Source organism: Excalfactoria chinensis, chromosome 3, assembly GCF_039878825.1.
Source record: "Excalfactoria chinensis isolate bCotChi1 chromosome 3, bCotChi1.hap2, whole genome shotgun sequence".
NCBI lineage: Eukaryota > Metazoa > Chordata > Aves > Galliformes > Phasianidae > Excalfactoria > Excalfactoria chinensis.
In genome coordinates, this window is record NC_092827.1 from 56,476,998 (window position 1) to 56,504,336 (window position 27,339).

Here is a 27,339-nt window from a genome sequence, read left to right on the forward strand (position 1 = left end):
GTGAGGTGCTCTCAAGACAGAAAAATGGAGCTGGGGCTGATGAGTCAGCTGTATGGCAGCGCATTTCTCTTCCGTGACAACTGCTGCTTTGCTGTGTGAAGCACTGTTCCACTGGCACAGCACATGCACTGGGAGGAAATGGCTTCGGATTGGTTTGCAGAAGTACCACGATCAGGAAGTTTCCCAAAATACCGAATTCTTGCCTAGCAACCCAGTCCCCTGCAATCAGGCCCCTAGATACATGCTACAAGCGATCACGAAGAGGTTCAAAGAAGGAAAGTGTGGAAGATGTGCTTGTGCTGTGTTTAGTTGCGTGTTTTTCTCCCTCGGTGTGATGCTGGATCCGAGCTGTGCGTCAGTCACCCACACTGCTGTGGGAAGCAGCACGCACTGACACAGTGACACCGCCACGGGGCTTACAACGGGAGATACAACCTGGAACCTCAAAACGTATTTGAAAGCAACAACACCCGTCGTGACAGCTCAATGAAATTCATTGCGAGCAAAGATTTTAGTTTCGCTGAGTTTAGTCCATGACGCTGTCACTGAGATTTACACAGAAATCCCTTCCGAGCGCGCTATAATAACCGCCTTCTACGAGAGCCTGTGGCACCTGCGCACTCAGCTCCCCTGGCAGACACACTGGGTTACCCCACGGCGCCCACACACGCCGGTAACCACAGCGGCTGCGCGACCCAGGAGGAGGAGGAGGAGAAGATGGAAGAGGAAGGGCAGCCGCGCGTCTCTGCCCCGCTTCTTTTCCTTCCGGGTTAGGTGCCGCCGCCGCCGCGTCCTCCCGCAGCCCGGCCATGGGGGATTCCCCGCACGCTCCGGCTCCGCTGGATCCCGCGCTGGGAACTCCCCTTTCCCGGGGCAGCGGGAGCGCTTCGGCTTCCCAGGACAAGCTCTTCCTCATCAAAGGTGCAGGAAGTGCCTTTCCTCTCCTCCCCTCCACGCTCGGGTCACGGGCGGGAGGCAGCACGTGGGGCGTGCGTGGCCGAGACCTGAGAGGGAGCGCTGGGGATGCACGGGATGCGGGGTCCGCTGTCCCAGCCGGAGGGTGCTCAGTCATAGCCTCGGGGTGCTTATCCGCGTTGTACTGCGTTCCTGGCCCAAGTCCCACGGCTGGAGGCTGTGCATCAAACTTCTTCTTCGGGCGGAAATTAATTAAAAGCCAGTTGCTGTTTCTGCAGACGGGAAAACGTTGCTGCTTAGCAGACCGTGAAGCATAAAGTGCAGCGGGCACCCCGTGTTCTGTCTGCTTACTGAAGGTCCTCTTGCTCACAGGCTGCATGACCTTCACACATCTCACTGGTGTGGCTGCTGCAAACTTCTCCATCACAGTAATATCATAACTAAGTTTTAGAAAGCAAAACCTGACATAAGGAGATTTTGATTCTTGCTTTCTATTCAGGTGATATATATATATGTATCTAAACTCTATTACCCAACAGGTGTTTCCATTAATGGAAGAACACAAGCTGGGTATCAAACAACTGCATAGGCAGAGCTTGTCACCCCTATTTTGGTGTGAGCCAGGTGCTGCACGTTGCACTCAGGGCCAAACGAGGCCATTTCTTACAAGTGGTCTGATACAGCTGCAGAAGACCTGGCAGTGAGGGGTGCTTTGTATCTTAGGGAAACTCACATGGTTTTGTTGGTTTGGTTTTTGGTTTGTTCTAGGAAAAAAACACTAGCACATAAAGCTGACAATGCCAGAGAGAACACGTTACTTATAGAATGGTCTTCTGAGGCAGGTTTTCAGATGGCTGTCACCAGTGGTGCAGAAGGAGAAGCACATCTTGTAACGCAGAGCTGACTTTAGCATCTTGATTCTGGAGTGAGAAGGGCTGCAGAGGGAGCATGGAAATTTGGAAGTGCTGTAAAGAGGCATCCTGGGACGTGGGTGACTTCTGCTTTGTGCAGTTTGCAAACAGATTCCTGCTATTTGTTTTCAAAAGGCTCTGTTTCAAAATATGCTTTCCTCCTTACACCACAGGTAGTTAATATAAATAATTTGGATGACTGTTCCTTTCCCCTCAGCATATACTGACAGACCTTCCTTTTTCAGGTGTTGCTTCCAAAACAGGTTTGTTTTTCTTTTTTTCCTCCCTCTAGGAGACAAGATCTTAATTTTTATGTCTTAAACTTTTCTTGGCAGGTGGAATTTTCCTAGGTACGGTTGCTACAGCAGGAATGATAGCAGGTTTTGGTACCACGCTTTCCATGGCAAAAAAGAAGAACCCAAAATGGTTCAGTAAGGTTTGTTCATTTAAACTGTTTTCCAGTTGCAATGCACAGAAAAACAAGCAAAACAATGCATAAGTGCTTTGTAGTAATGCTGATATACTTGCAGCTTGACTATGCAAAGTTGGCAGCCAGAGCACCAGACTTCAAGTCAGTAGGAGAAGGATCAAACGTTTGCTAGGAATAGCGTATGATATCTGGGTTGCTCAGCTTAAGTACTGCAAAGCGTAGAAAGAAAATGATACTTCTTGTAAAGGTGTGATAGGTGAGTGATTTCAAAAGGGAAGGCTGGACCTTGTGAATTATTTAACTGCCTATTGGGGTTGTCTGAGATTTTACCATCAAACAGATAAAGATTACTTAAATTTTCTAATTACTACAGGTCATTGGCTGTTATTAAAAATAACACATTATTTCAGTAATAAAAGAACTATAAGTAACTGTACGGTGACAATAATGGAAAGATGGTAATTGTAAATACCCAAAAGGTTATTTACAGGAAAAACTTACCTGTATGGAAGCCTTCAGTCTGCTGGGAACTGCTGAGACAATCTCCACTGGGGAGCGATCTCCAAGAGATGCTGCCTTAGTGGTGGTCAGCCCTTAAATGGGGTCTAGAGGAGATGGAGTCAAGCTCCACCCCTTCCAGGAGCACAGCTAAATTACTCTCACCTGTGCTCCCACAGCTGACCAACACTTGCCTCAGCTGATTAATCAAAGGTTCAGGCTGTGATTACCAATTTCCCATACAGTAACTAAGGGTAATTGCATCCATATTAGACACTCAACCCCTAAATAACATTTTTTCCACTTAGGATGAGGCCATAGCTTGACAGATACTTCAAGCAAACATAAGCCAGCATTGCTGGTCAAAGTAGTAGTCCAGCCATCCCAGAATTAATGCTGAAAAGAATCAACTGATGAAGTTGAACGTATCTATTTTAGGCACAGCTTCCTTCCAGACACATTCATGTCCACAAGGAGGTAGTTGGAAAATTGAAGCCTTTCTCATTTCCTCCCATGTCCCCCAGAAATAAAATACATTAAGTGCGAAGTGTATATTTTGGGAAACAAACCAGCAAATCCTGCCCTGTATTCTTCTGGTCTTTTTTTTTTTTTTTTTTTTTTTTGGTAAGTAGATTTGAGCATTGTTCAATGGCTTATTTTTTCAATTCAAATAGGTTTGTTTTGTTTTTTTACAGTATTGGAGCGGTAACAAAGAGAATACAGCGTGTACAATAACAGGCTCATGATTAAAACTCTGTTCTCCTAAAAGCGTTCTTAGTTGCACCTTTTTCCCCCATGCTGTCATAGTATTCTACTGTTGTCTTCTTAATTTTTTAGCATTTTTTAATCAGCTTTTTTGATGCTCTCTGAACAGCGTATTGGATAATCTTATAGCAAATAGTTTACAGAAATCCCTGTCTTTATACTTGACATCCTTCAGGAATCAGCTTGGAACAGAACGCTTTTTGACTGCTGTCAGTGAAACCAAATCAACCGCATCCACATAGCACTTCTTTTTTTCTTGAGACAATACGGCATTTAAATAGTGGTTGAGTTATTTTTGCCAGCAGTTTTCACAGATAATGACTCCTATTTAAAGATTCTTTGTAGAGGATATTTTTGTCCATTCTTTTTCCATCTTCCAAATGGAAGTTCTACGCTATATATGTATAGACTGTTGAAGCAGGAAAATGTCAGAAATCATCGTTTTTAAATCTACTCAGTGCAGTGTCTACTGAAAGAGTTAGGAAAGTTCATTAGCCGCAAGAAGGAAATAGTAAATCTCAGTTTAATGGTGTGGTTAGAGATCTATTGTGTGTGTCTGTGTATATATGCATACTTAGTGAACACTGTTAACAGCTTCCACTTTGGGATGTCCAAATAAGAACGAATGAGGAATAAAATGGATTTTAGTTGCGTCCTTTGCATGTTGGTGTTTGTCCTTGGGTAACTGCCCAGAACTATATCCAAAAGACAGATGTTAATACTAAACACTGTCTGAGGATCATTTTAACATTTTGATGAAAATGAAGTCAAGAGTTAAAAAAACACAACAACTACTGATGCTTTTTCACTGCCCAAACACCATTCTGATAGGCATGTACATGCATTTAGTTACATCAAAGAAGAAAGGAATTGAAAGAGACTGAAGCTGCCCTGTAGCAGCTAAGTATGGCGCAGGGGGCTTTACCATCTGAGAGTGGCTGGCTAGCAGCAAACACTTGGTGTGAACTGACTGATGTGAGCCACCATGTGTTTGTGCCCTTCATAGCTGCACCCTATATTGATGTGCTGTGACAAAAAAGTTTTCATTGCAGCTGGGACTCTGTTTTGTGATTGAGACTCCATTCCTCGTGGCCTGAGATGACTTTCCCAAGTGTTTTGTACATTCACAACACATCTCATGGAAGACTCAAGCAGCAGAATCTCAAAAAACACCCACTGTTATTTTTGACAAAAATGGAAAGTGTGAAAATGGAGAAGTGCAATCTTCGTTGCCACTTAGTGAACTCCGCAGGGAAATGAGGCATAATGTTGCTATTTGTTCTTTTCAAAATTTTCCTAAACAGCTTCTAGAACTCCTTCAGAGTTGCATTATCTCAAAGTTGGTCTCTCAGTCACTGTTACATTCCACATCAAGCTGAAAGATGCACAGATTCCTCCAGTTTCCTAATCTATTACAGGAACTTAAACAAAAACTTACAGGCCAGCAGTCATGCCCACTCACACCACCCTGAAGAAGTCATACCTAGATCAGTTCTGTAAAAGGATTGCATTCCAATGCAGATGTTTTGGTTTTGATTCAGTTGCAGCTTTTGAGTGGTGGGATAACTATCAGATTCTTGTGCCCATTAAACTGTTCATTTCAGCATCTTCAGGTATTAAAAACTCTCTGGGTGCTACTGGCAGTCATGAAAGCTGTTCCTGGGGAGAAAGCAGCTTATACATCCACTTGCTTGGTGCTTTGGGCCTGCTGGCATCCATAACAAGAGTTTCTATGGCCTCACATAAACTGGCAAGAGAAGAAAATTTCTAGATGAATAAGCTATCTTTTTTATTTATAGTTTTCTTTTTTTCCAATTATTGTTCACTTGGTCTTGACCAGTCTGTTTTTGTTTCTAGGGTATTACTGCTACAGCTGCATTACCTGAGAGTGGCTCATCACTGGCCTTACGTGCCCTAGGATGGGGCTCTCTGTATGCATGGTGTGGAGTCGGATTACTAAGTTTTGCCATCTGGAAGGCTCTGGGTGTTCACAGTGTGAGTAGCAAATACAACCCTCCAAATACTGTATTTTTATTTCCGGAATTATTCATCATATTCTGTACTACTTTAACCTGGCAGTACCCTCGATTCCCAACACATACAGTGACTAAACAGAGGGCTGTGAGGACTGGAAAGTAATTTTTGCATCTTTTATAAATGGGATGTTGTGGAAAAGATAGTTTAAGGGGAAGAACAGTTCTGTCCTGCTTGTGCTTATTTGCATATGTTTCAGATTCTTCAAAAAAGAGTCAGTGTTCTACTTTAGAGACTAAAATAGTGGTTGCAAACTTTCTGCATTCTTTGCTTATTGAATTGAAGGCTACCCCCAAATCCTCTCCTTAGAACTTGGATAGATAGAAAGCTATATTTTCTACTTCAAGAACATAAGAAAAATAGGGATGAAGATAGCTTTCTTTCTAGGGCATTTCTGTAAGGTGCAAAGGGATAGAAGTTAGAGGATTTATGCATAACAGAGTGATGTTCCATGATGTGCCTCATCCAGGCAAGGAAACTTAGGAAGCATCTGTATGCCCCAAGGGGCAAAGGCTATCATTAATAATGCGCTTATGTTCCAGTATTTCACTGTGTTCAGTGTGAGCACCGGAGTTCTTGTAAACATTTTGGTTTGCTCCTAGTAGTGAACCCTGACTGAAGAAACACTGTGTAGATGGCAGAACTCCACTCCCTTTTAAAAGGTGGGAGTGAATGAACCTCCCTTAGTTTCTGTGAAAAATTACTTCTATTTCCAGCAGAGCATTTCACGATCTCCCAACACTAAAAGCAGCAATATATTGCTCCACCCTAATGCTATTCTCATTAACACCTTAATTCAAGTTCTCCCTTCTTGTCCACTCTGCTAATAAATTCTGTGAGTTAGCCATTTGGGTCCTGTGACAATCAGAAAGATCAGTGCGATGGAATAGTGACAGAAAAGGTGTCACGACAAAGGGACTAGTGCAATAGAAAGGTGTTACAAAATAAGAAGTGCTCACCCATCTCCGAAGAACTAGGCTCACGGTAGAAACTCCACAAAGGAGAGATCTTCAACCAGAGATGCTTCCCCAGTGGCAGTCAGCCCTTAAATGAGATCTAAGAGAGGTGCAGCAAAGCTCCATCTCTTCCAGTCATACAGCTGAATTTCCTTCACCTGTGCTCCCAGGGCTGACTGGGTCCTTTCTCCAGGTGTTCAATCAGTGATTCAGGCCATGACTCAACCATTACCATACTGGTCCCAACATGCACAAATTCCTTGGTTTCTGATGTTGATTCTCAGTAAGAGCCAATAAAGGAAAGCATGACATAAGATGCAGCTACAATGCATTTTGTTTGTACTCAAGTCCTGCTTGTCAGACTGTAGTGGAATAACAGAAAAATGAGAAAAGCAAGCATACCAATTTATACTCTCTCTGTGCTAAGCTGTAGCCATCTGCTGAATTTACTGTCACTTAAATCATCAGCCAAAAGGATTCACTTCACACCATGCCGCTGATTCTTGTTTTCACTCAGAGTACTTCTGGTCCTGCTGAAGGACAGTATAACCCTCGTCAGCAACTTATGTTAACTGTTTGTCAGTAAGCTTAAATTTTATCTCTGAGGAAAATGCTGACCCAGACCCACATTAGCTTGGTTTTCTTGTGAGGCTGCTTTCACTGAGACTGTATGACAGGGAAGAACACAAGCTTGAAATGGCTAAGCCCAGGAAATGTCACAGTCTGACAGCAGGATCTTGTATTGTTAAGGGCACAGCAGCAGTGCAACTAGCTAAGCATTTATCATCAGAAAGTCATTCTTTACTATTTTCTGTGTTGCATTAGTCTTGAAAGGAGATATGGCAAACTGCATCTTAAGATGCTCTTGCAAACACCTTTTGATATTGGTTTCTTTATGTAGAATGCTTTTGTTCCACAACACGGCACAGTTGGAACTGCAGACACTGAAAGAAGTAGATTTCTGTCAAGAGTCTGAGGCTGCAAATAATTTTGAGCAGCCCTCTCTCCCCCTGCTTTTCAATGACATATTTATTGCTTCTGCTATAGATTTAAATTCCAATTGGAAGAAGGAAACTTGTAATATAGTGCTGCTCATTACAGCATAAATGCAAATTTACGTTTGTAAGTTTCTGCCAAATATTTCTTTATCCCATTTTATTGAATATGTTAAATATATGTTTAAAATTACCAGAGGTACAATACCAGAAGTGTGTAAAAGATTAAATATTCTGACCAGAGAAAAGGCACTCTAGAAATATAATTCTAAATAACAAGCAATTTTTGATTGTTGTTGACACTTTGCATGCTGCTTTAAGATAACACTCAGGAAGAAATGCAATCTCAAAGGTGTTACTTTTGTGCATGAAGTATCGTCTTCATGAGCACCTGAAGTTAAGTGTTACAAGCTGACTGGCACATCATTAGTTCTGGATTCCTAGGTATATGCTGATCTTGAGAAAGGGCTTTCCCATTTCAGAGAAGCACAATAACTTTGAAAATTCTTTATCTGTTCTTCCGTAACAACAATAATATACTAACAACCAGTCAATTCCAGTGCTAACTTTTAGGGACACACAAGATACATTTGTTGAAACTAATAATTGTTAGATAGGCATAAAAATCATTTTCATTCTGTGTGAAAATATTTACTGGAGTTAGAGTAAAATAAAATTTCTTTTATTTTACTTTTTAGACCATGAAAACTACTGCAGGTTCTATGTTAATCTCAACATTTTCAAATGAGCATTTTAATTTAAGTTGAACAACTTGAGAAGAATCTATTGTAGGCTTACCTGAATATAAATATCTTGATTCTTCAGCGTAGTTTAATTCTGTGAACTCCACGATTCAGTGACAATGCAAGTTCCCCATACCACAGATGCGAAGAATTTGAAGTTACAGTTTCAAGCTAAACACACCGTATATATATTTGAAAGCTCTGACTTTAAAGCAAACGTTAGTATCTGAAAGTGCTGTTTTATACGTGACCTTAGAGAAACCTCAGTTCATCTTGATGCCTTCAGTTTTTGTGATCTTAATAACTAAACTTTTGGCAGCTGAACAAGAAGAGCTTGCCACCCTGCTCCTTCAGCTAACTGCCTTCAACAATAACCAGCTGCCTTTGGGGTTTGCTAATTAGTGGTCTGCCCCTGCTGCTGTCCTCTCTCAGCTGGGCACTGACTTCATTCATTTAAGAGCTGCTGGTAATACTGATAACAACATTGTCAACAGCTCATATGGTGTTTCAGTATTGTTAGGTATTATAAAGTTTTAATTGTATACACCACAGATGTTTCATTTTGCAAACAAAAAAGTTTCATCTGTCACACATAAAAGTACATTAATTCCACTGTGCTCTCAAATCCATCGCCAGCTCTGTCCTTGTGGTTGTCTTGGCATGTTCTCAGTGAGCAGAGGACTGACTTTCACTTACAGTCTGGAGGAGTGCTCTGAGTCAAGTGAAACCAAGCTGCTGTGTTGTTTAATGCCTAGTACTGTTTCAGGGTGTAGAACATGACAAGAAGCCACAGTGGAAAATCAGATGTGATGGCTCAGAGATCTCACACCAATGGCTGGCTAGCCAGCTGAGCTACTGAGCAGTTCCACCCCTGACTGATCAACCCATGTGAACTGCTGAAGGTCATGCACACCACAGCTTGCTTTGACTCTAAGGGAAGAGAAAGGCAAAGCTGGATAGTAAATTTGGAGAGGTGCAGCCAATAGTGTGTTCCATACCCTTTGAACCCTGCTCACTTTGGCCACACTGGTTTGAAACAGTGCAGTGCTGAACTGGTGTGAATGAGTGCTAGTCAGCATGCCTGCTGTGAGACCTTTCATAGCTGCCTGCATAGGAAGAGGTGGTGAGCATCTTCCACACACCAGAAAGGACAAAACTAAACCCAGCGATGGGACTGCTACGATGGGATGTGTAGTTGTTGTGTTTTCTTTTTAAGAAAAAAAATGTCTATATTATCAGACATCTATCTACTATACCCACCTGGGCAAAGCAGACTCCCCATAGGGCTTGGTGTGAGAGAGCAGGGCATGTGAGCTTCACACACCTGGCCAAAGGGCTTGGGGATGTGTTTGTAGTTTGTTCTGCACTGCAGCTACATCTGCTGGCAGCGGGAGAGAACGCCACTACATTCAGTGTGTTCTTAACACAGCGCTGTCGTGATGCCTCCTTCCAGCTCTCAAACAGCTTTATTGATAAGGGTGGTAAGCCTACCAGTTTTTATGCTAGTATGAAAACTCAGGAGTGGTAGTAAACAACTGATCTTTATGTCTTGGTAAGGGATATAAAATTTTTTATGCAGTTTCAGGATGGGTTGTTAATATCCCCTGACTGCAGTTGTTGCTGTTGTCATCTTCGAATAGGCTGCTAAGTAATAAACCCTACTAAATTTCAATGAGCTCCTATCCCTAAAATGAAAAGTGACGGGTCAGTGAGGACTTGGTTTGATAGTGGTTTAAATCCTACTTTTCATTAATGTAAAAGAGAAATCTTCAATTTCAGAACCTGGAAGCTGATGGTTTTCTCTTTTCACATACATTGGGCCCCATGCAGAAATTATCCAGATGTTGTAAACATGTCATTAACATGTCACTAGCATGACTTTTTAACAAACTTCTAATGAACTCTTAGGAAAGCAGTCCATCTTTGATGATGTCAAGGTCCAGCAGTTCTGTCTGTATGAGCAAGTGTCACTGACCAACAACACTGGGCCTATGAAGCAGTTTGGGCCACAGGCTCTAATACCTACAACCATTCCAGGGGATATTTTAAATTTGAGCTGGCTCTAGCCTTGTCCCATGATGTGAATGCCTGTTTGCAGCTGGAGTATGCTAGATGTGCTCCTAGAAGATACCTCCAGTTTTGTTTCACTCTAAAGACGTCCATTTGGGGTGTACTGAGACTGGTCAGCTCATGCCTGATATGCACAACTGGGAGATTCACAACCAAAGCACATTCCTGGTCTGGACTCCAGTGTTCACCCAGATACGCCTGCAGCCTCCCACCATGAGGCACTTCACAGAACAGAAGAATGTATGTAATACTAAACATGGGCCTAACAATCGACATATAACTTTGAACAAGTGTATTTACTACCTAATAACTTTCGTATCATGGCATTATCTTTTAGGCTCCTGGTACAGTGAGCTGACTGTATCCTGATGGATAACACAGAAGTGCTGAAAATAATTTTGTAGAAAATAATGGGTTTGGCATATTTTTCATTTCATTAAATAGAAGAAGTCATAGTTTAAACATTTTATTATTCTATACAAAATAATTCATGAAGTTTGAAATCTTCAGTTTAAGAATAAATGATGTTTCACTAAATAAAAAGTTTTGTAAGTAAAGAAATTAAAAAAAATATCTTAAAACCTTGTTATTTCAGTTGGCTTGAATGAGAAGTTTATTAAAAAAACCGAAACCTTCCTGATTTTATGTCTCTGTTCTACAGATGCTATGACCTGCCATACCTTTTTGTTACAGTTCAAAGTCTTTGTCTTAAAATGAACTCAGATGGTGTCATGTAATTTAGTTGGAGCAACATTATATCTTAGTTTGAATCACTGGACAATAGGGTAGTAGAGGCTAGACTTGATCCAACAGAAGCTTTAAAGTATGTGCTTCAACTTAGGCATATGTTTAAAGAGGAGCTATAAGAAGGAAAGGGACACTCTTCAGTAGGGTCAGTTGTGAAAGGACAAGGGGAAATGCTTTCAAACTGAAAGAGGGGAAATTTATACTGGATATAAGAAAAAAAATTTACAGTAAGGGTGGCAAGGCACTGGAAATGGTTGCCCAGAGAGGTTGTGGATGCTCCATCCCTGGAGACATTCAAGGTCAGTCTGGAGGGGCTGTGGGTATCCCTGTTCATTGCAGGGTAATTGGTCTAGATGACCTTTAAAGGTTCCTTCCAATGCAAATGAGCCTACGATTCTGTAATATACATTTATGGTTTAATAAATACTGTAGCAGTGGTTTCATGTTCAGATCTTTGGTCACATCTGGTAGAGTTGTGATTCTTCCTCCTATGTTACTAGCCGCCCAGACAATGTATTTATAAGCATTGGGTTATCAGAGGTAAGAGGGAAGTGATCAGAAATTAAACAGATAGTCCTTTATAAATTATTTTCTGATGATAGATTGTCTAAACTTTGTGGCACTTAGGCAGTTCTAGTCTCAGGTATGTCCTTGAAAGCACATACTGCACTGCCCTTTGCAGTGATGAGAGAGCTGTGTCTGCGAGGATTAAAGAGGACTTGCAGTTACAATACTTGAAGAAATTTACAGTCACAGCATAATCCTGGAAATGGAGGAAAAATATATTATTTTGTCTCTGAACAAGGCCCAAGTTCAATTGTTTTATTTCTGTGATACTACTTCATTTTGATCTTTAATTAAGCTAAAGTTATAGTAAAATAATAAACTAAAAGCCTAAAGCAAAGCAGGGCTGCAGTTGGAGTGATTTATCTGGTCTGTCTCTCACTGTTTCCTTTGCTGCTTAAACTGGTGTTTTTTGAAAGGCAGAAACATAGGCTGTCTGTACAAGCAAGATAGATACACACCATGGTGATCCCTTGCTTTATTTGATGAGTGAAATGCATAGGGTCTACCTTTGTGATATAAATTATTCCCTGTTCTTTGAAAAGGTCTGCCTGACCCATCCCTCTATCCCCAAGTGTTTGGTTCTTCTTAATCCTCAACCTGCTGACTTCAGGGAGTTGCAGAGTCTGAATCTCATGTAGCTGACTGTCAGCAGTACGTTGTTTAAACTTGTTTTGCATTCAGTGTGCTTATTTCACAGGAATAACTGACGTCGATAATCCTATTAAGCTGAATTCCAGTTTGCTTACAATTGGATTGCTGTTTGTCAACAGGACCAAATCCTTGGAAAATGTTTCACAGTTTTCTAGAAGTTGCAGTGAAGTTGTAAATCCTCACTTTAGATAAGCAGCTTCTCTTTAAATTAAAAATTTGCAGCTGTGGAGTACTTGATGGATATTAAAACCTATCTACGAATGCTTCTTGTTCTTTTGAATTATTATTTTTCTTTTACATAACAGGGATTGTGAACCTTCTAAAAGCATAACAGTGTTTCAGCGCTGGCACACTGAGCCATGGAACAATTAACAAGCAAGATAAATTATGCTTTAAGAGCCCTTTTGCTCTTTATGCCCTCAATAAATTTCCTCAGAAATGAAAGCATTTGTTCTCCCAAGGGAAGAGGGCCAGGATGATTCATATGTAGGTTTGTTACTTGTATATCTGTTCTATGGAAAGCTGAAAAAAAATACTGAGAACTAGTAATTTGTGACTAATACAGATACAAAATATTAGTTATCATTTTTATGGTGACTCCTAATGAAATATCCTCTTTTTCATCGATCTTAACCTTTAAAATGTTAATAATCTAAAACAATTGCACAGCTGTGTAGAGACATCCGAAGCAATTAAAAGCAGTAAAGAGATTATATGCTTGCTATGGTTTTGTTGGTAAGGATGAGTCCTATGCCAGGTACTTTTATCTAGAGGAAATCTGACTTCTAAATACTCATTCTAAGCAAAACAATGCTAACATCGCCCCATCTATTTTGGGAGATACTTGATATTACTTTTGAGACTGTACTCACAAGTACATTATAAATACAAATGAGTATTTGGTCTAAGGATGGATGACTTTAAAAAATAAAATGGAATTACAGAGACATAGTCTTCACAATTGTTTGACATCCATAAATAATACCAAGATGTACAGATCTCAATCAAATACTGACATTTTGCGGAAGCTAAAATTTTTATGCTATTTTGTGATGCCTAAATGCTGCTACAAAAGCAGCGTATCCACTAGAATCATTCTAGGATCATTCGAGAATCATTCCTAGATGCTTTTATTGCTATTATTTTTTAACTTTAGTTTTATTTAATTCTCTTCACGATGTTTCTGTTCCTTACCATGCTTGATTTATTATACGTACTTGACTGCATAATATAATAATCTTTTATTTCCTATTTCTTTATCACTCAAAATAATTTAAATGTGCTCAGTTTTTTAATATCGTTTTACTTCCTCAGTGCTTATTTAAATTCAAGGAAGATTTAGTACCAGTACAAATTAACACTTCCTCCTTCTGTTTATACACATATTGTCTGTACTGCTTGTATTACCTAATTAGTTTGGTGTGGAGAAGACTTTGCCTTCGCACATATGTACTGCTTTTGTTTTACACAAGGAGTAGAAGATATATACAAGAAACCTGTGAACTTTGCTTGTACTTGATAAAGCACAACGTTTATTTGAGGAATAAGATCATCCTTTTCTTATTGGAAAGCTGCTACATCTGCACTGTCTATAGGGAAATCTGTAAGGAAGCATTTCAAGAGTACAAGAAGATGGTAACTGTAGCTCTCTTGAGGAATTATTTCATTGTCTCTGGAGAGACTTGTCAATGTCAGCTGCTATCAAACTGTTGGGAAGTTAGATAGGCCTTCCTGTTCTTGAAGGCAGCTTATAAACAGGAGGGAGACTGACTTTTTACACAATGGAATAATGGTAGGACAAGGGAAAATTACTTCAAACTAAATGAGGGGAAGTTTAAGTTACATCTTAGGCAGAAATTCTTTACTTAGAGGGTGATGAGGCATGGACACAGGCTGCCCAGAGAAGCTGGGGTGTCCCATCCCTGGAGCAGCTCGAGGCCAGGTTGGATGGGGCCCTGAGCAGCCTGAGCTGGTGGGGGGCAGCCCTGACCACAGCAGAGGTTTGAAACTGGGTGGGCTTTAAGGTGCCTTTCAACCTAAATCATTCTGTGATTCCATGGTAGAATAAAACAATATTCAGTCTTTGGTTGGATGTTGCCTCTGGAGCAGTTGTGGGTTTCTGGAAGTGGACAAGCAGGTCAGCACACTCCGTGGCTGCAAACTACAAATGTATGACTAAAATCTAAATAAAAGCTTACCTGGTTGGTGTAAGTTTTTATGTTGCATCTCAGTACCATGATATCTTCAAGTGTGGCAACGTGGCCATGCTTGTTACTTGCTCCTGTCCTCATGCAGGTTGCTCTGCTTACCTGAAAGTGCTCAGTTGTCCACATCCTGACTCTATGCAGCAAGAGCTCCAATGAGTGGCCTGCACACAATTCAGTTCCATTCTGGGCATCAAGGCTTGTGAATTGCTTAAGGCTGAGGCTTTGATTCTTACTGTCTGCTTTTCTCAGCCATGGCTGTCATTTCTGGATAACACATACTGGGAATTCCTGGTCATAGAGAGGAAAGAATTACTCAGGTTATCTTTTGACAGATCTGCCTACTTGCAGACAATTAATGTTTTTCATTCAATTCAGAAATCCAAATTACAGAGCATGAGAGCTTGTGCAGTGGGAACACTCATCCTGATGCTTTGGGTCCATTAACTAGCATGCTTCATACATTTATATATTTAACTATTTTAAATTGTAGATTACGTTAATGTTTCAAATTGTGCAGGATGACTAAGGAGAAATGAGTAACATGCTGTAAAAGACTAATTGTGTGGATGTCCTTTTCAGGAACCCAGATTAGAAAGTAAGACTCTGCAGAAATAAATGGAATGTTCCTCAGTGGTTTTTTAAAAAATCACTCAATTTTTCTGCATCACATGAAAGCCTTTTGCAACAAGATGGTGTCGTCTGAACTCTGTGACATTGTTTTTGTTTGGAAGTCTGGTGCAGCATCACTGAAATCAATAGGTACAGGCTTGAGACTGAAACGCTAACATTGTCTGCTTTGAGATATCATCCACTGGAACAACTTAAGCTCTTGGCCTTCTATTTCAGAGAAATCATCTTGGTTATTCATGGAATGTTAAGGCATACTCGTAGAGCTCTAAGTATAAAGAAGTAACTGTTTTTTAAGATTGCAGTTTACAAGACTGCTACCCTCATGTATATAAATGAGAGCCACTTTTTCCCATTGAGCACAAATAGCTAAACACCTCTTTTATTTTTCATCTTCTTCCTTTAACTACAGAGGTGTAGAAACAAACTTCCAAGCTACCAGTTAAGAATCCCAATACTGGGAGCTAAGTGCTGTTCGCACAGAAATTACGCTGAAGTGAACTGCAGCGTGCTCATGATGTAGAGCAGGTGCCTTACCAGTGAGAGATGCATGGATTCTGAGTAACCCGAACACCTTTACCGATGAAGTGTAAGATCCAAGAATGTGAACCAGAGCACTAATTTCTGTGCTTACTGTAGAGGTCAGTGTGCAAGCTGGCACAAGGTGACCTGCAACAAGCATTCCATTTTACAGTGGCAGTCAGAGAATTGCCTTCAGCCAGCAGGCTGTCTGCTCTGCTCTTGGAGTGCTGTAAGGGTTCAGTACATGCTGTTTTCCACAAATAACCTGCTATTTCTGTATGCAGACCTTGGTAAGCGTTTGCTACCAAGAGCAACAGCGATCAACTTGGAGATTTGGGAAAAGGTAGCAAGAACAATCCTCTCAGATGCTCTTAAATCCAAGGCAGCCTGTCTCATCTTGGTTCCTTGTGAGGTGAAAGGTGGCTGATGAGAATATAAGGCCTGGACACGCTGTGTTGTGCTCTCAGTCAGTATTCCAGGTCAGGGGATCTAACCTCATTTCATTTGCAAGATAATGTACAAGTACTAAAATAGGAAACTAATAATTCCTAGAATCTGGGTTGGCCTATTATAAATGTCAGACATTAAAGATAACATTTCCTTGCAAAACTTTCATTCTAAGATTCAAATAGACTTTTTTTAGCCTCTCTTCCATTCATTTTAATATGAACGGCCACGTAAGTGCTCTCTGTAATAGTGCTATCCCAATTTTTGTGTGACATTCTGTCAACGATGTACATTAAAAAGACATTATTAACTGGAAGATGCTTTTAGGTCCCCATATTTTTGCCACCTGAGGCAGGATCATTAGGTTAAGATAAGAAAATAACAGTGATCTGTAGCTATTACAGATTATTTAATGCAGCAAGGTAGATGATACCCTTTTAGAAAGAAGCCTGACAGTCAGAGGTGGAACAGTTACTGTAATTTATTTGGCAAGAAAAAACAGCTTTGCAATTCCTGTGATTAAAAATACGAAAAGATCACTTGAGTGAAATTCACTTCTAAGAGTTGCCTCCAGGAACAGAGAATGCTGGAATGTTAGACTAAGAAATGTGCTGCAAATCGTTCATGTGCCACTGGGTTCAGAAGCAGGGTTTGAGAGAGTGGTTTGCGATCCTGAAGTCAGCCAAAAGAGGTAGAATACATCCTGCTTTTAGCACTCAGTCTACTATAGTATTAATTGGAGACGTCACAGTTGAGCAGACTGCCCCAGGGTCAGTGTGCCTGACAATCATAAATAAGCAGCTACTACAATAAATTATTTCTGAACATTCTGGTATTTAGTACGTAGGCATATTACCTTTTCTAACTAAATTAATGCTTGTTGATTTGAGACCACCGGCACGTTTATTATGGAATCTGGAAGAAATGCAGGAGATTTCTGGGTCGGAGAGAGGAGAAGAGACCTTCCAAGCAGTTTATCTCTGAAAAAAAAAAGGCAAGGCATGACATTGGTTCTGAATTGCGGGGTTTCCCTCCTTAATCATGGTGTTGTATCCATATGATATAAAGCCAGGTTAGTGATCTTCACAAGAAGCTCACTCCAATGCATGAGGCTGACTGGATACCAGGAAATCCAGTTCACAGAAGGATACCTCATTTGTGTCTTTACTGAAAAAAGTTTACCTTCCCTACAGGGATCCTCTGAGGTTGCAGTAGGCCTGGGATAATGCTTCCAACCAAATGCAATCAAGAACAAGTGTTTTGCCAGCATGAATTAGTTTGGAGGCCAAATTTATACTAAATACATGTTGGTCAATCAACAGCCAAGGTACAGAGTGCATGGTCAATGACTGAGAGAAGTCACAGACTAAAATCTGATACTAGAAGGATTCACAAGCAGCAGATGCTGACACTGGGACAGAAGGAACTGTGTTGCAGTTTCCATCATGACTTATGTCTATATACACTGGTTCCACTCTGTCAGAGAAGGGCTTTTTTGAAGTCTTCTCTGTGTTTTTAGGCAGTGTGGCTAGGGAGCTGTAAAGATGCTTTGAGTACCGGGAGGACAGTGGCCGGGATTTGAAAATACATTGAGTTTATGTAACTAGCAAAACTTGGAAATGGAAGAAGAAACTCAAAAGCTGATGGTATTAGTGGTGCAGACGAGAAAGAAATACCTTAGAAATGCTATTTGAAGCTCTAGTGAAACATTATTGCACTTTCTTACTGGGAAGAGAGAGAAAAAAGAATAAAAGTCTGAATGTAGTACCAGTTACATTGCTTAATATATTACTCAAAAACTATTGTGGAGAGAAATAGTAGGATTTTTAAGTTATATGAAAACTTCAAGTAATTGTAGCTGTGGCATTTGTATTGTGAACAAAATGACCCCAATTAGGCACATTGAGAAGACACCAGGTACTTCTTAGGCTCATGCCAGTCACAGTAGAGAACACCTTTCCTAAATAGCTGACAACCTAAGGCATAATGTTGAAAAGTCAATTCACATTGGTGATCAGCTTAGTATTACAATTTATTAAAGTAGCTCACTGTCCAGCATGGGAATCAGAAAAGAAGAAAGTTTGGAGAAAAAAGTAAAACAGTCAAACCCATGAACTGCAATTAAAAATATTTTGTACAGAGGGGGGGTCATGGAAACATATAGATGCTTGCAAGAGTGAAGTGATGGCCTTGGGTTTGGCATTGCTTGCAAAGTGGTTTTACAAATAAGCATCAGAATCTGAGGAGATAAGGATGAAGAAGTTTATCACAGGGTCTTGAGAATGAACAAAAATTAAATATTTCACATTCTGCCTGTGTGCTAAAGGAAAATCGCTTTTCCAGAAAATGAGTTGCTTTTACCTGCAGAACATAAATTAGCATTCTGAGAAAAGTCTGAGCATTCCTAAACCTACATTTGATAGCAGTTTTAGTGCTTTCTAGATAATTTTTTTTTCTTTCTTTCAGAATAGATTTGTAATATTTTATTTTCCAGTCAAGCTTGATTTGAGCATCGTGGACCAACATAATAAAATAGAAGATATTACTTTTGGAGCAGCCCTTGTATGTAAAAAGATTGGAAGAAAAGAATCCATTAAATCTGAACAGTAACGTCAATTAGAAGTGATTTTTAATGAAATTAACTCTCAGTTCTGGCCTGTCAGGACAACAGAATCAGCCATTGGTGATAAAATGGTTACCATAAATATAGATTTGGTTTTAATGCATTAATACACTGAATATAAAGACAGCCATCTTTCTTCTTCATAGCACACATTTTAATTTACCTATAAAGAAAGAAAAGCATGGTCCTATGTATTATTATGCATTTTCTTTTCCTGCCTATTAATAAATAAATTTTAATAAAATTTTCTTTAATCTCCTGTATCTATATTGTTGGATAAACCAAAACTGTCCAAGCAAACATTTTCTTGAATGTTGTTCTAAAATCCTCAAACAGACCTATTATAACAGACCTTCAATCTATATAAAGTGCAGAATAAGGCACTGCATTGAAAATATGGCTGCACTATACTGAAGTAATTTTACATCAAACAAAACATTACTTATATATATTTACATAGATCATATTATAGTAGAGAATCATTCAGACAAGTGGTCCAAGTTAGACACCCCTGTGTGATTCTTTAGATGTGGGGATAGTGGAACCTGTATAATTAGAGGGTAAGTCTTACTTTGCTGGTATTTTTAAGGCCTTTTTACATTTTGTTTACCTCAAACAGCTATGCGGAATAAGCCTCTTATTAATAGTTGACTACTTTTATTTCTTAACCTCTTTTATAGATGAAAGAGTTCCGAACTAAAATGCAGTCAATGTTTCCAGCAATTCCAAAAAATAGCGAGTCTACTGTTGAATGGGAAGACTTACTTAAATCAAAGTGAAAGAATCAGAAGCATTTGGAGATGGCTCTTTCAGCAAGAACAGGAGCAGAAGCAGCAGAAATGTCTCACCTGGGTAAAAGAGAAAAAAAATCAGACTGAGCAAGTTACTGATGGGGACTTCACTGAGCCTGGGGACACCGGTTAACATCTTAGTGGCAAGAGAATTACAATAGTAATTTATACTTTATTTCTTCAGCGTACTTGGTTTGGTTGATTTGTGAGAAAATGAACCTTCCAAGGTAAGTTGGTTCCAACTTGAAAAAAGACTGTAAGTTGTGAAAACTTAAATAAAAGAAACAGCTTTAATCAATATGAGGACAAAACCTCAATAAACTTTTACCCCGTCCTGCCTCTTAAGAGTAATTTTAGGGAATTTCTCTAGGAAACAAAGAACAGTGCTTTCACTGCCGTTTACATGCATCATTAGGAATGTAAACATCAAGAGAATTATCAAAGGTCCATCAGTGAGCCTGAAGGTAAAGGTTACAGTGCACTCTTCTAAAAATAAAGGAGATAATTCAAGTTGTATCAAAGAAAGTGTCTAAGCCAAGCTGCTTTTGTCTGTCTGATTGGAAAGTTTAAACCATCAAATACAGAGGTAATGACCTGCTGAGCTCCTCTGCAGAGCAGCAGTGGAGACCTCAATGAAGTGCACTCTTTTTTCATTAGTAGCTTTTTTATTGCATCCCACAATTGTGAATCTGACAGTTTGTATAAAAACTTCTACTATATTTGTATGAATATTGTAAGTGAAAAATATATAAAATAATGTTATGTCCAGTCTGACCTATGCAACAGATATTTTCAGCCAACAAAGTGTGTGTTTTCTGGGGGGCATTTTTCAGTGTTTTCTGTGGTTCTTCTATCAGGAGAAGCAATGTGTCATTTTCCCACATTGCAATCTCATGAGGCATAGGCGTAAAGCGGGAAGAATAATGTCGTACTCAAACACTGTATTTGCAGAACTGTAGATCTGTAAAATTGCAGAAACAAATAAATAAATAAATAGTATCGGTGAACAATTCTTTGTGGAGTGAATGCTCAGTTATCAGGGTTTTTGGTTTGTTTTTTTTTATCAGTTGCACACAGTCCAATTAAGAGCTGCCAGATTTAATAGTCTGCTTAGAACTTGTCTTTTGTGATTAAATCTTTATATTTCTAGGAAAGAATGTTAAAAAAAAAGAAAAAAACTTTAAATGTCAGATGAATAATAGAGAAATGTGCTTTTCCTATGAAATATGACAGCACTAGAATAATATCTTTAACACAATTGAAGTATAATAGATGACATCCTTTCCATAGTTTGATGCTTGTAATCCAGTATTAAATAAATTGTGGTGAATGCTGCTGTCCTATGCACATGAACAATGGTACTATTTCCATATTTCTGTTTGTGTGCACACGGATGCCTTTACTGCCTGTGCTTATGCATATTAGTGCTAAGTCATCAAGTTTAACATGCAGCCGTGCCATTAAAACTGATCAGGTACTGAACTAAATTCAATAAATGCAAGTCTTATTATGCCCTTACAGCTGACCAACTTTACTTTTTAAAGTGGGATTCAAGTGACTTGGGTTTGTCTGTATTAAATAACTTTCGGTAAAATCTCATCTGAATTAATCATCCAAGCTCCCTGTACCATCAATGGAGAAAGACAGGAGTGCTCAGAGAACGACTTTGTGCTACAGTGAATGACTGGTCTTGAAATTTTACAAATCATTCGAACAATGCCAGCTGCCTGTGAAAAGTGTCACTCTTGCTTACCTCCCATCAGCACAGCGACTGTGTGAGAACACAGTTCAGGAGTAATCCTGAAGAAAAATGAGTAGTTTTCTAGCACTTTTGAGCTCTGAGGGCTGAATGAGTATTAGTCCTGGCAGAAGAGAGCCGTCACGTCTGGTAATGGTTAACTGCTGGATCAATCCGAATATATGACAAAAATTTTCCCATATAGCACACAGTATGAATTAAATCTGGACGTGCCCCAAGTTGTACGGCCTTATCAGATTACATTAAAAAATAAAACTAAAAAATAGAACCTAGTGAAACAAATCTTTAAAAGAGAATAACATATACAGGGCAAGTATAGAATGATCTAGTAAACCAGTGTTAGGATAAAGGGCTTTGTACAAAACATCTTCCAAGAACGAGAAATTCATAGATCATCTTATTATTCCAAGCTTTACTGTGTGCTTCTGGCTGGAAATGAGTTTTCTCTAGATTAAGGCTCATATGGAAGAGTAGAATCATAATTTAAAAGTAAATCAAGTCTCATGTTGAAATCCACAAGAACTTTAATCTTTGCACTGTGGCAGCTCTTTTTCACTAGGTGAAAATTCTGTTGACTTTGGGATGCTGCTCTTTTTATAAAAATACTTAGCAAAGTTACCCTAAACCGCAACAAAACCATAGAGAATGTGCCATTCTCTGTACAGATAGGAGGATAAAGCACATGGTATATCAGTAGTGGCTAGATACCTTAATGTATCTACTTAATACAACTGAGCAAAGAAAGCTACAAACAGCTACGGACAATAATTAAATGAATAAATAAATCAGGTTTCAAGACTTACATTCTGCAAGTAGACACTGGACCAAAAAAGTTGATGGGTCCAGTGACTACTATTTCTCATTTATTTTTAAAAAATCTTACCTTTTACTTTCTTTCTGCATCAAGGGAGTAATTTCTCAGCTACAAAACACTATTTGTTAACACAGTCATCACAATTAGTCATGCATTCTTGCCATCAGTGAGCAAGAGCCTGCTCTCGTAACAATTTGAACCAGTGGAGATGACCCACTGACACTGTCACCACTGCTGGAATGCATCACCTGCTGTCTCACTGTGCTCATGTTCACTGTTTGGTCATCACAAACATTCAGCAAGTGTCAATGAATGTCAATGGGTGCCATATTTTTCCACAGTGAGGAATTCAGTGATACAGTTTTGCTTCATATGTACTTCTGTATCAGACACCATTTGTCACGCAGCAAAAACATGTGACAGAATATTGGTGGGAAGCTTCAACCTCTACTGCCATAGCACCAACATCTGCCTTTGAAGCCTAGGGCCAACATTATAAATAGGAGGCACTACTTTCAGAGCAGCCCTTGAAGATAGTGGGTTTGAGCAGGCCATAGTGTTTTTCACCAACTTTCTGATCACAATTAGTTATAAGAACAGCAGAAGTCATCTGCGTTGCTAAAACTAGTCTACAGGCTAATACTATTACATGAGCTCCCTTCTTACTATATTTCAGAGAAGCAAAAGGAGATGTGGGAAATTGGAGATGAAGAGATCAGAATAGGCACAGCTATGCAGGAAGCAGTGATGTGGAGGCACAGCTCCCTTCTCATTGTTAGGGTGGAAGTCTCCACAACACTGCCAACGCCAAGGTCAGCAACAGCGCCTTTGCTGCAGAAGGTGACAAATGAAAACAATCTGGAAATGCTTGCTTTATTTGCTCCACTGCCCGCTCTGGCAGAAGTGTCTCAGGGGCTTTTGCTGTGATTTTTGTCACCAATGGCATCTGCTGACTGAAACCAGGCCCCTCAGAGCTCATCACTTCTGGAAATTCAGGTGACCTAGCATACGCACAGAGAAGAGTAGCTTTCAATATTTAAGCTGCCACTCAAAAATCTCTGGAGGGCTAAGTGCCTGCAAATCAATTAAGGCTGAAGAGCTGAATCAACACTGCCAGAGTCTGGGCTGATGACTGCAAAATTTCTAGATGTTTTGAGCCTGATAGGCTAGGAAACAATCCCATCTGGGCAAATGGTCTGTTTTAGCAGTCAGGATTAAGCTGACAAGTTTTCTGTGATTTGTCTATTTCGTTAATAGCAGAGGCATATTGTTAATTTAGCTAATGGGAAGAAAAAATGTTTAACAGTTAACTCGATCCTTTATGTGGAACACCATCTGTGTGCTGAATGTCCCTGGATGCAGAGGAGAGGAAATCATACAGCAATTTCAACCTTCTTTACTGTCATTATCTTGGGCAAGTATGATAAACAACCGTATTTATTTTCTGGAGCATATAGAGTTTTAATCAACCTATTAAGCAGGGTGACATTTTTCACAAATGTTAGAAGGCACAGAATTGACATTATCTCCCTATACACAATGCAATTCATGGGCGCTGAGCAATAGAAGCTTAGACCAGAGTAAACGAGACAAGTTGTTTTTCCTTTCACATCTAAATAAAGCTATTTGAAGAGACTTTAGTCAAGCATACTCACAGATTAATCCTGGAGTTCTGGAAGGAAGCAGAGAAATTGGCTTTTGTAGTCTTCAATACTGAAAGTGCAAGAGAAAGTTTTAATCCTCCATGTCCAAAAATCATCCTTTTATGCGTGGTTGAACACATTTATATGAAAGAAGTTTTGCTATTATTGGAGACTCGTGAGAACGGTTCAGTTGTTCATCAGTCTGGCAGCTGGGAATCCTGCTTTCCTTCCAGTCTGATGTGTGTTCCTGATTGTCAGCAAAACAGGGAGGGGGCATTTAACAATTAACACTTTGGGTATGGGAACAGTTCTACCCCTAGACTGTGAAATAACAACTGTGAGAAGGCAGAACTGCCTTTAGCGGGTTATGGTAAGACACACATTTATTTATTGAATGCTAGCACTGATTACAGTGCCTTGTACCAGTACTTAACTGAGCAAGTGACACTAGAGAGTAAGGTGAAACCATGAAAATATATATATATATTTCTTTTGTCTGACACACAGAAATATGGAAAATAAAATAATGCCTCCCACAGTTTATCTACAGCATTTTAACCCTTCTCCCTAGGGACTGGATGAGGGAAACTAAACCAAAGTTGAGTTTTGCCACCTGAATTTGACCGTTACAAAAGTGGTTGGTAGTGGTCCCACAGCCTTCTGTCATTTCTCCTGTTCCTCCAGATTGGATTCACTGTGGATAAGGGAGAGATGGCAGTGAAGTGAGAGGACTGATATGGATGGCATAGAGTGGGAACTGAAATCTCTTTTCAGGGATGTGCTGTGTGAAAGCTCACAGTGGCATCACATGACTCTGAAATCTGCAGCTCCGCAGATGTGAGAGTTTCTTAATGCCCTGTGAGGTTTAGTCTCAGGAAAGGCTGCTGGCAAGTGCAGGCTGGCACACTGATAGAGCAAGGAGGGGATGTAAACCTTTTTGCAGCAGCCTTGTGTGTCCTAATTGAACCCATGACCTGCCTCTGTGCTCAGCACCTACACAGCAGTACAAGTCTCCCCCCTCCTGACAGGGAAGCAGCTGTCACTGGTTTGTACAGCCATTAGGCCAAGCACAACAGATACATATGTGCTGTTTGTTTCTCTTCTGTTTAAGTTGATAACCAGTGCCTACTGTCCTAAACTGGGACTTTATGTTTCCTGCTTTGCTCTTAGTTTGTGCTTTTTCCTTAAAATTATATAAGGAAGTACAGCAAATAACAAAGATTGGAAACATTTGCATTCATGGTTGGCTGGATTCTTCTAGTATGGAAACATTTCCTCTGTTATCCTTAAAAAGAAACATTTTTCTGTTGAAGACTGATTTTTTTTAATCCTGTACCACTGTACTTAATTTACTTTCTTCTTGTCCATAAGGACCCTGGAGGTCTTGCAAGCCATAGCAACTGATTTAACCCACCTGGTCCCCAATTCCTGTACTTTCCCTTGGCTGTAGGACTATGACTTTATGTTGATAAAGTGTATCAGACAGGTTATTGTTCTCTACTATGCTTCGCTACACAGCTTCTTTATTGTGTGCTATGACTTATCTCCAGAGTACCATATGGATAATATGCAGAAAGTCTGGGATTCACTCATATATCTGGGCCTGGCTCATCACTTTCATACTAAATTACTCTACAGAGACCTACGTAGATCCATACCAGTTCTTAGTACTTCTCCTTTAATTTAGATTCCTTTTCCTTTAAACAGAATGGGGAAAATAAGATTAGTGAATTTAGATACATGGATTTTGGATGCTTATAGTGACAGTTAACCAATGGGTTTCCAACGTCTGGATGAGGAGCTATGAGATATGGTTTAGTGGTTTGTTGTAGCTACGGTAATGACAGGATGGTTGGACTAGATGATCTTGTAGGCCCTTTCCAACCTTGAGATTCTGTGATTCTATGAAATAATATTGACCCACACCTTTTGCAGTGCTTTAAAGGGGAAGTATTTTTAGACTGGGCACTCAGGGTCACTTCCCCTTCTTGTTGTTGATTTTCTAAAAATTATTTTAAATTTTGGCTTATTACATTATGTAATATGGCTATCAGTATGTTCTGCGTGTCCACAGTGTGCTTCTAATTTAAAAGGTATTTTTGTGGGTCACAAGTTTATTTTGATGACCTTTGTGAGAACACTCCACGTTGCAAAAAAATAATTTGCAGTTGTTCAGCTGAAAACTAAAAGCTCACATATCACAGACCACTTTATGCTAAACAGTACCCTGATATCAAAGGACATGCCATGCAGCCATTTCTTTTCAATGAATGCACTAGATTCACGCTACCAATTCCTACAGACATTGAAAGAAGCATAATTTGCACTTAAATGAAATGTTTAAGAATTCAGAACTTAAAAAATAAATTAATTAATTTAAAAAAGCAAACCATACCAGAAACAGTATAATTAACTGCATATGTTTTTAGACCAGCTGCTAATATGTACTCACAAATGATGATAATATTGCTAGCAGACTGAAGAGTCACAGTAGAAGCACTTATGTTTTGAGTTAAACTTCTTTTCCCCCTTTACTGTTAAGCAACATTCCTCCTTTCCAAAACATACTGCTCTAGGTCCTCACTATCATTAAAAACACCACAAGTTTTCTCTGAGCCAGCTATCACTGGTAGATAGAACGTCATTGAAGAAGAGGGTGCGAGTCCGGGTCAAAATTGTATGGCACTTGGCTGGCCTGACCTCAAACCAGCTGCAATGTGATGGGTTGTTAGGGTTTCTTTTGCAGGGTTCTTTTGAGATTCTTTAAAGCTGAAACTTTGAAGCTCAGAATCCTCAGAAGGAACAGAAAGAGAAAGCTCATGCAAACAAACACGACTGATCTTTACACAGCTTTGATCTCTTATATATCTGTAGTGCCTTTCATCATGAAGGAGCCCAATAAGATTTATAAACTGCCTTCAAAGAGAAATCTCTTATCCTCTATATCACAATGTGCACACCACTGAAAACCAACCTTCAGAGTAGATGATGACCTGTAGCGTAATGTATATTAGCAAGCAGTAGGAGAATAATTAGCATATAGTGAAGAATACGTTACTCGGTAGGAGTTGTAATACCAGAGAAAATAGTAAACACCCCAGTTTTTAATGACACATTCACCTAAACTGAAAAGAAAGACATCTGTGAGAGATTCATAATAACTACAAGAGCAGCATGTCTGCTCTGTCACCTCAGCCCCAGTCACTCCCTCAGTCCCAACTGGCCATTATATTCAGTTAGTTTGAGGCTGCCTTAAAGTTTTTGCCCTGGAAAATATTCCAAGAGGAAAAGACACAGGATCCAAATAGTTTCTACACATGAGCACATAGGCTCCTCAGCTTTCCACACTGCAAACGTCCCTGTGCCCATCTACATATCAAGACCCAGCAAGACCAACAGTACACGTGGGGACAAGCAGAACATTTGAATCCAAGAGGCAGAACAGCCCTCTGAGCACCATTTCAAACTCCTAATGACTCTAACCTCGGAACAGCTCAGCAAGTGCTGAGTTACACTGACCTATCTTCAGAACAGGGGATGCTGCACCTCCTCCACAAATGCACTAGCATCCCGCTTTGGCACGGAAAATTTTTATAGGTACATTTGTGTGCTCTGTCTGGATTT

The 27,339-nt window shown here is 39.8% G+C and overlaps 1 protein-coding gene across 1 annotated transcript; it reads left to right on the forward strand.

Moving 5' to 3' along the window:
• The first annotated feature begins 692 nt into the window (after nt 1–692).
• TMEM242 (transmembrane protein 242) lies at nt 693–21,016 on the forward strand. The gene is made up of 4 exons (XM_072332497.1): nt 693–921; nt 2,162–2,262; nt 5,377–5,514; nt 19,389–21,016. Exons 1-4 carry the CDS (start codon nt 810–812, stop codon nt 19,485–19,487), a joined length of 450 nt encoding a protein of 149 aa, XP_072188598.1. The 5' UTR covers nt 693–809; the 3' UTR covers nt 19,488–21,016.
• Nucleotides 21,017–27,339: the final 6,323 nt, after the last annotated feature.

Coding starts and splice junctions, on each gene's coding strand:
- TMEM242 (XM_072332497.1), top strand. CDS start 810: ATGGGGGATTCCCCGCACGCTCCGGCTCCGCTGGATCCCGCGCTGGGA. Junction 2,263..5,376: donor ACCCAAAATGGTTCAGTAAG/GTTTGTTCATTT, acceptor TTTTGTTTCTAG/GGTATTACTGCTACAGCTGC. Junction 5,515..19,388: donor AGGCTCTGGGTGTTCACAGT/GTGAGTAGCAAA, acceptor CCTCTTTTATAG/ATGAAAGAGTTCCGAACTAA.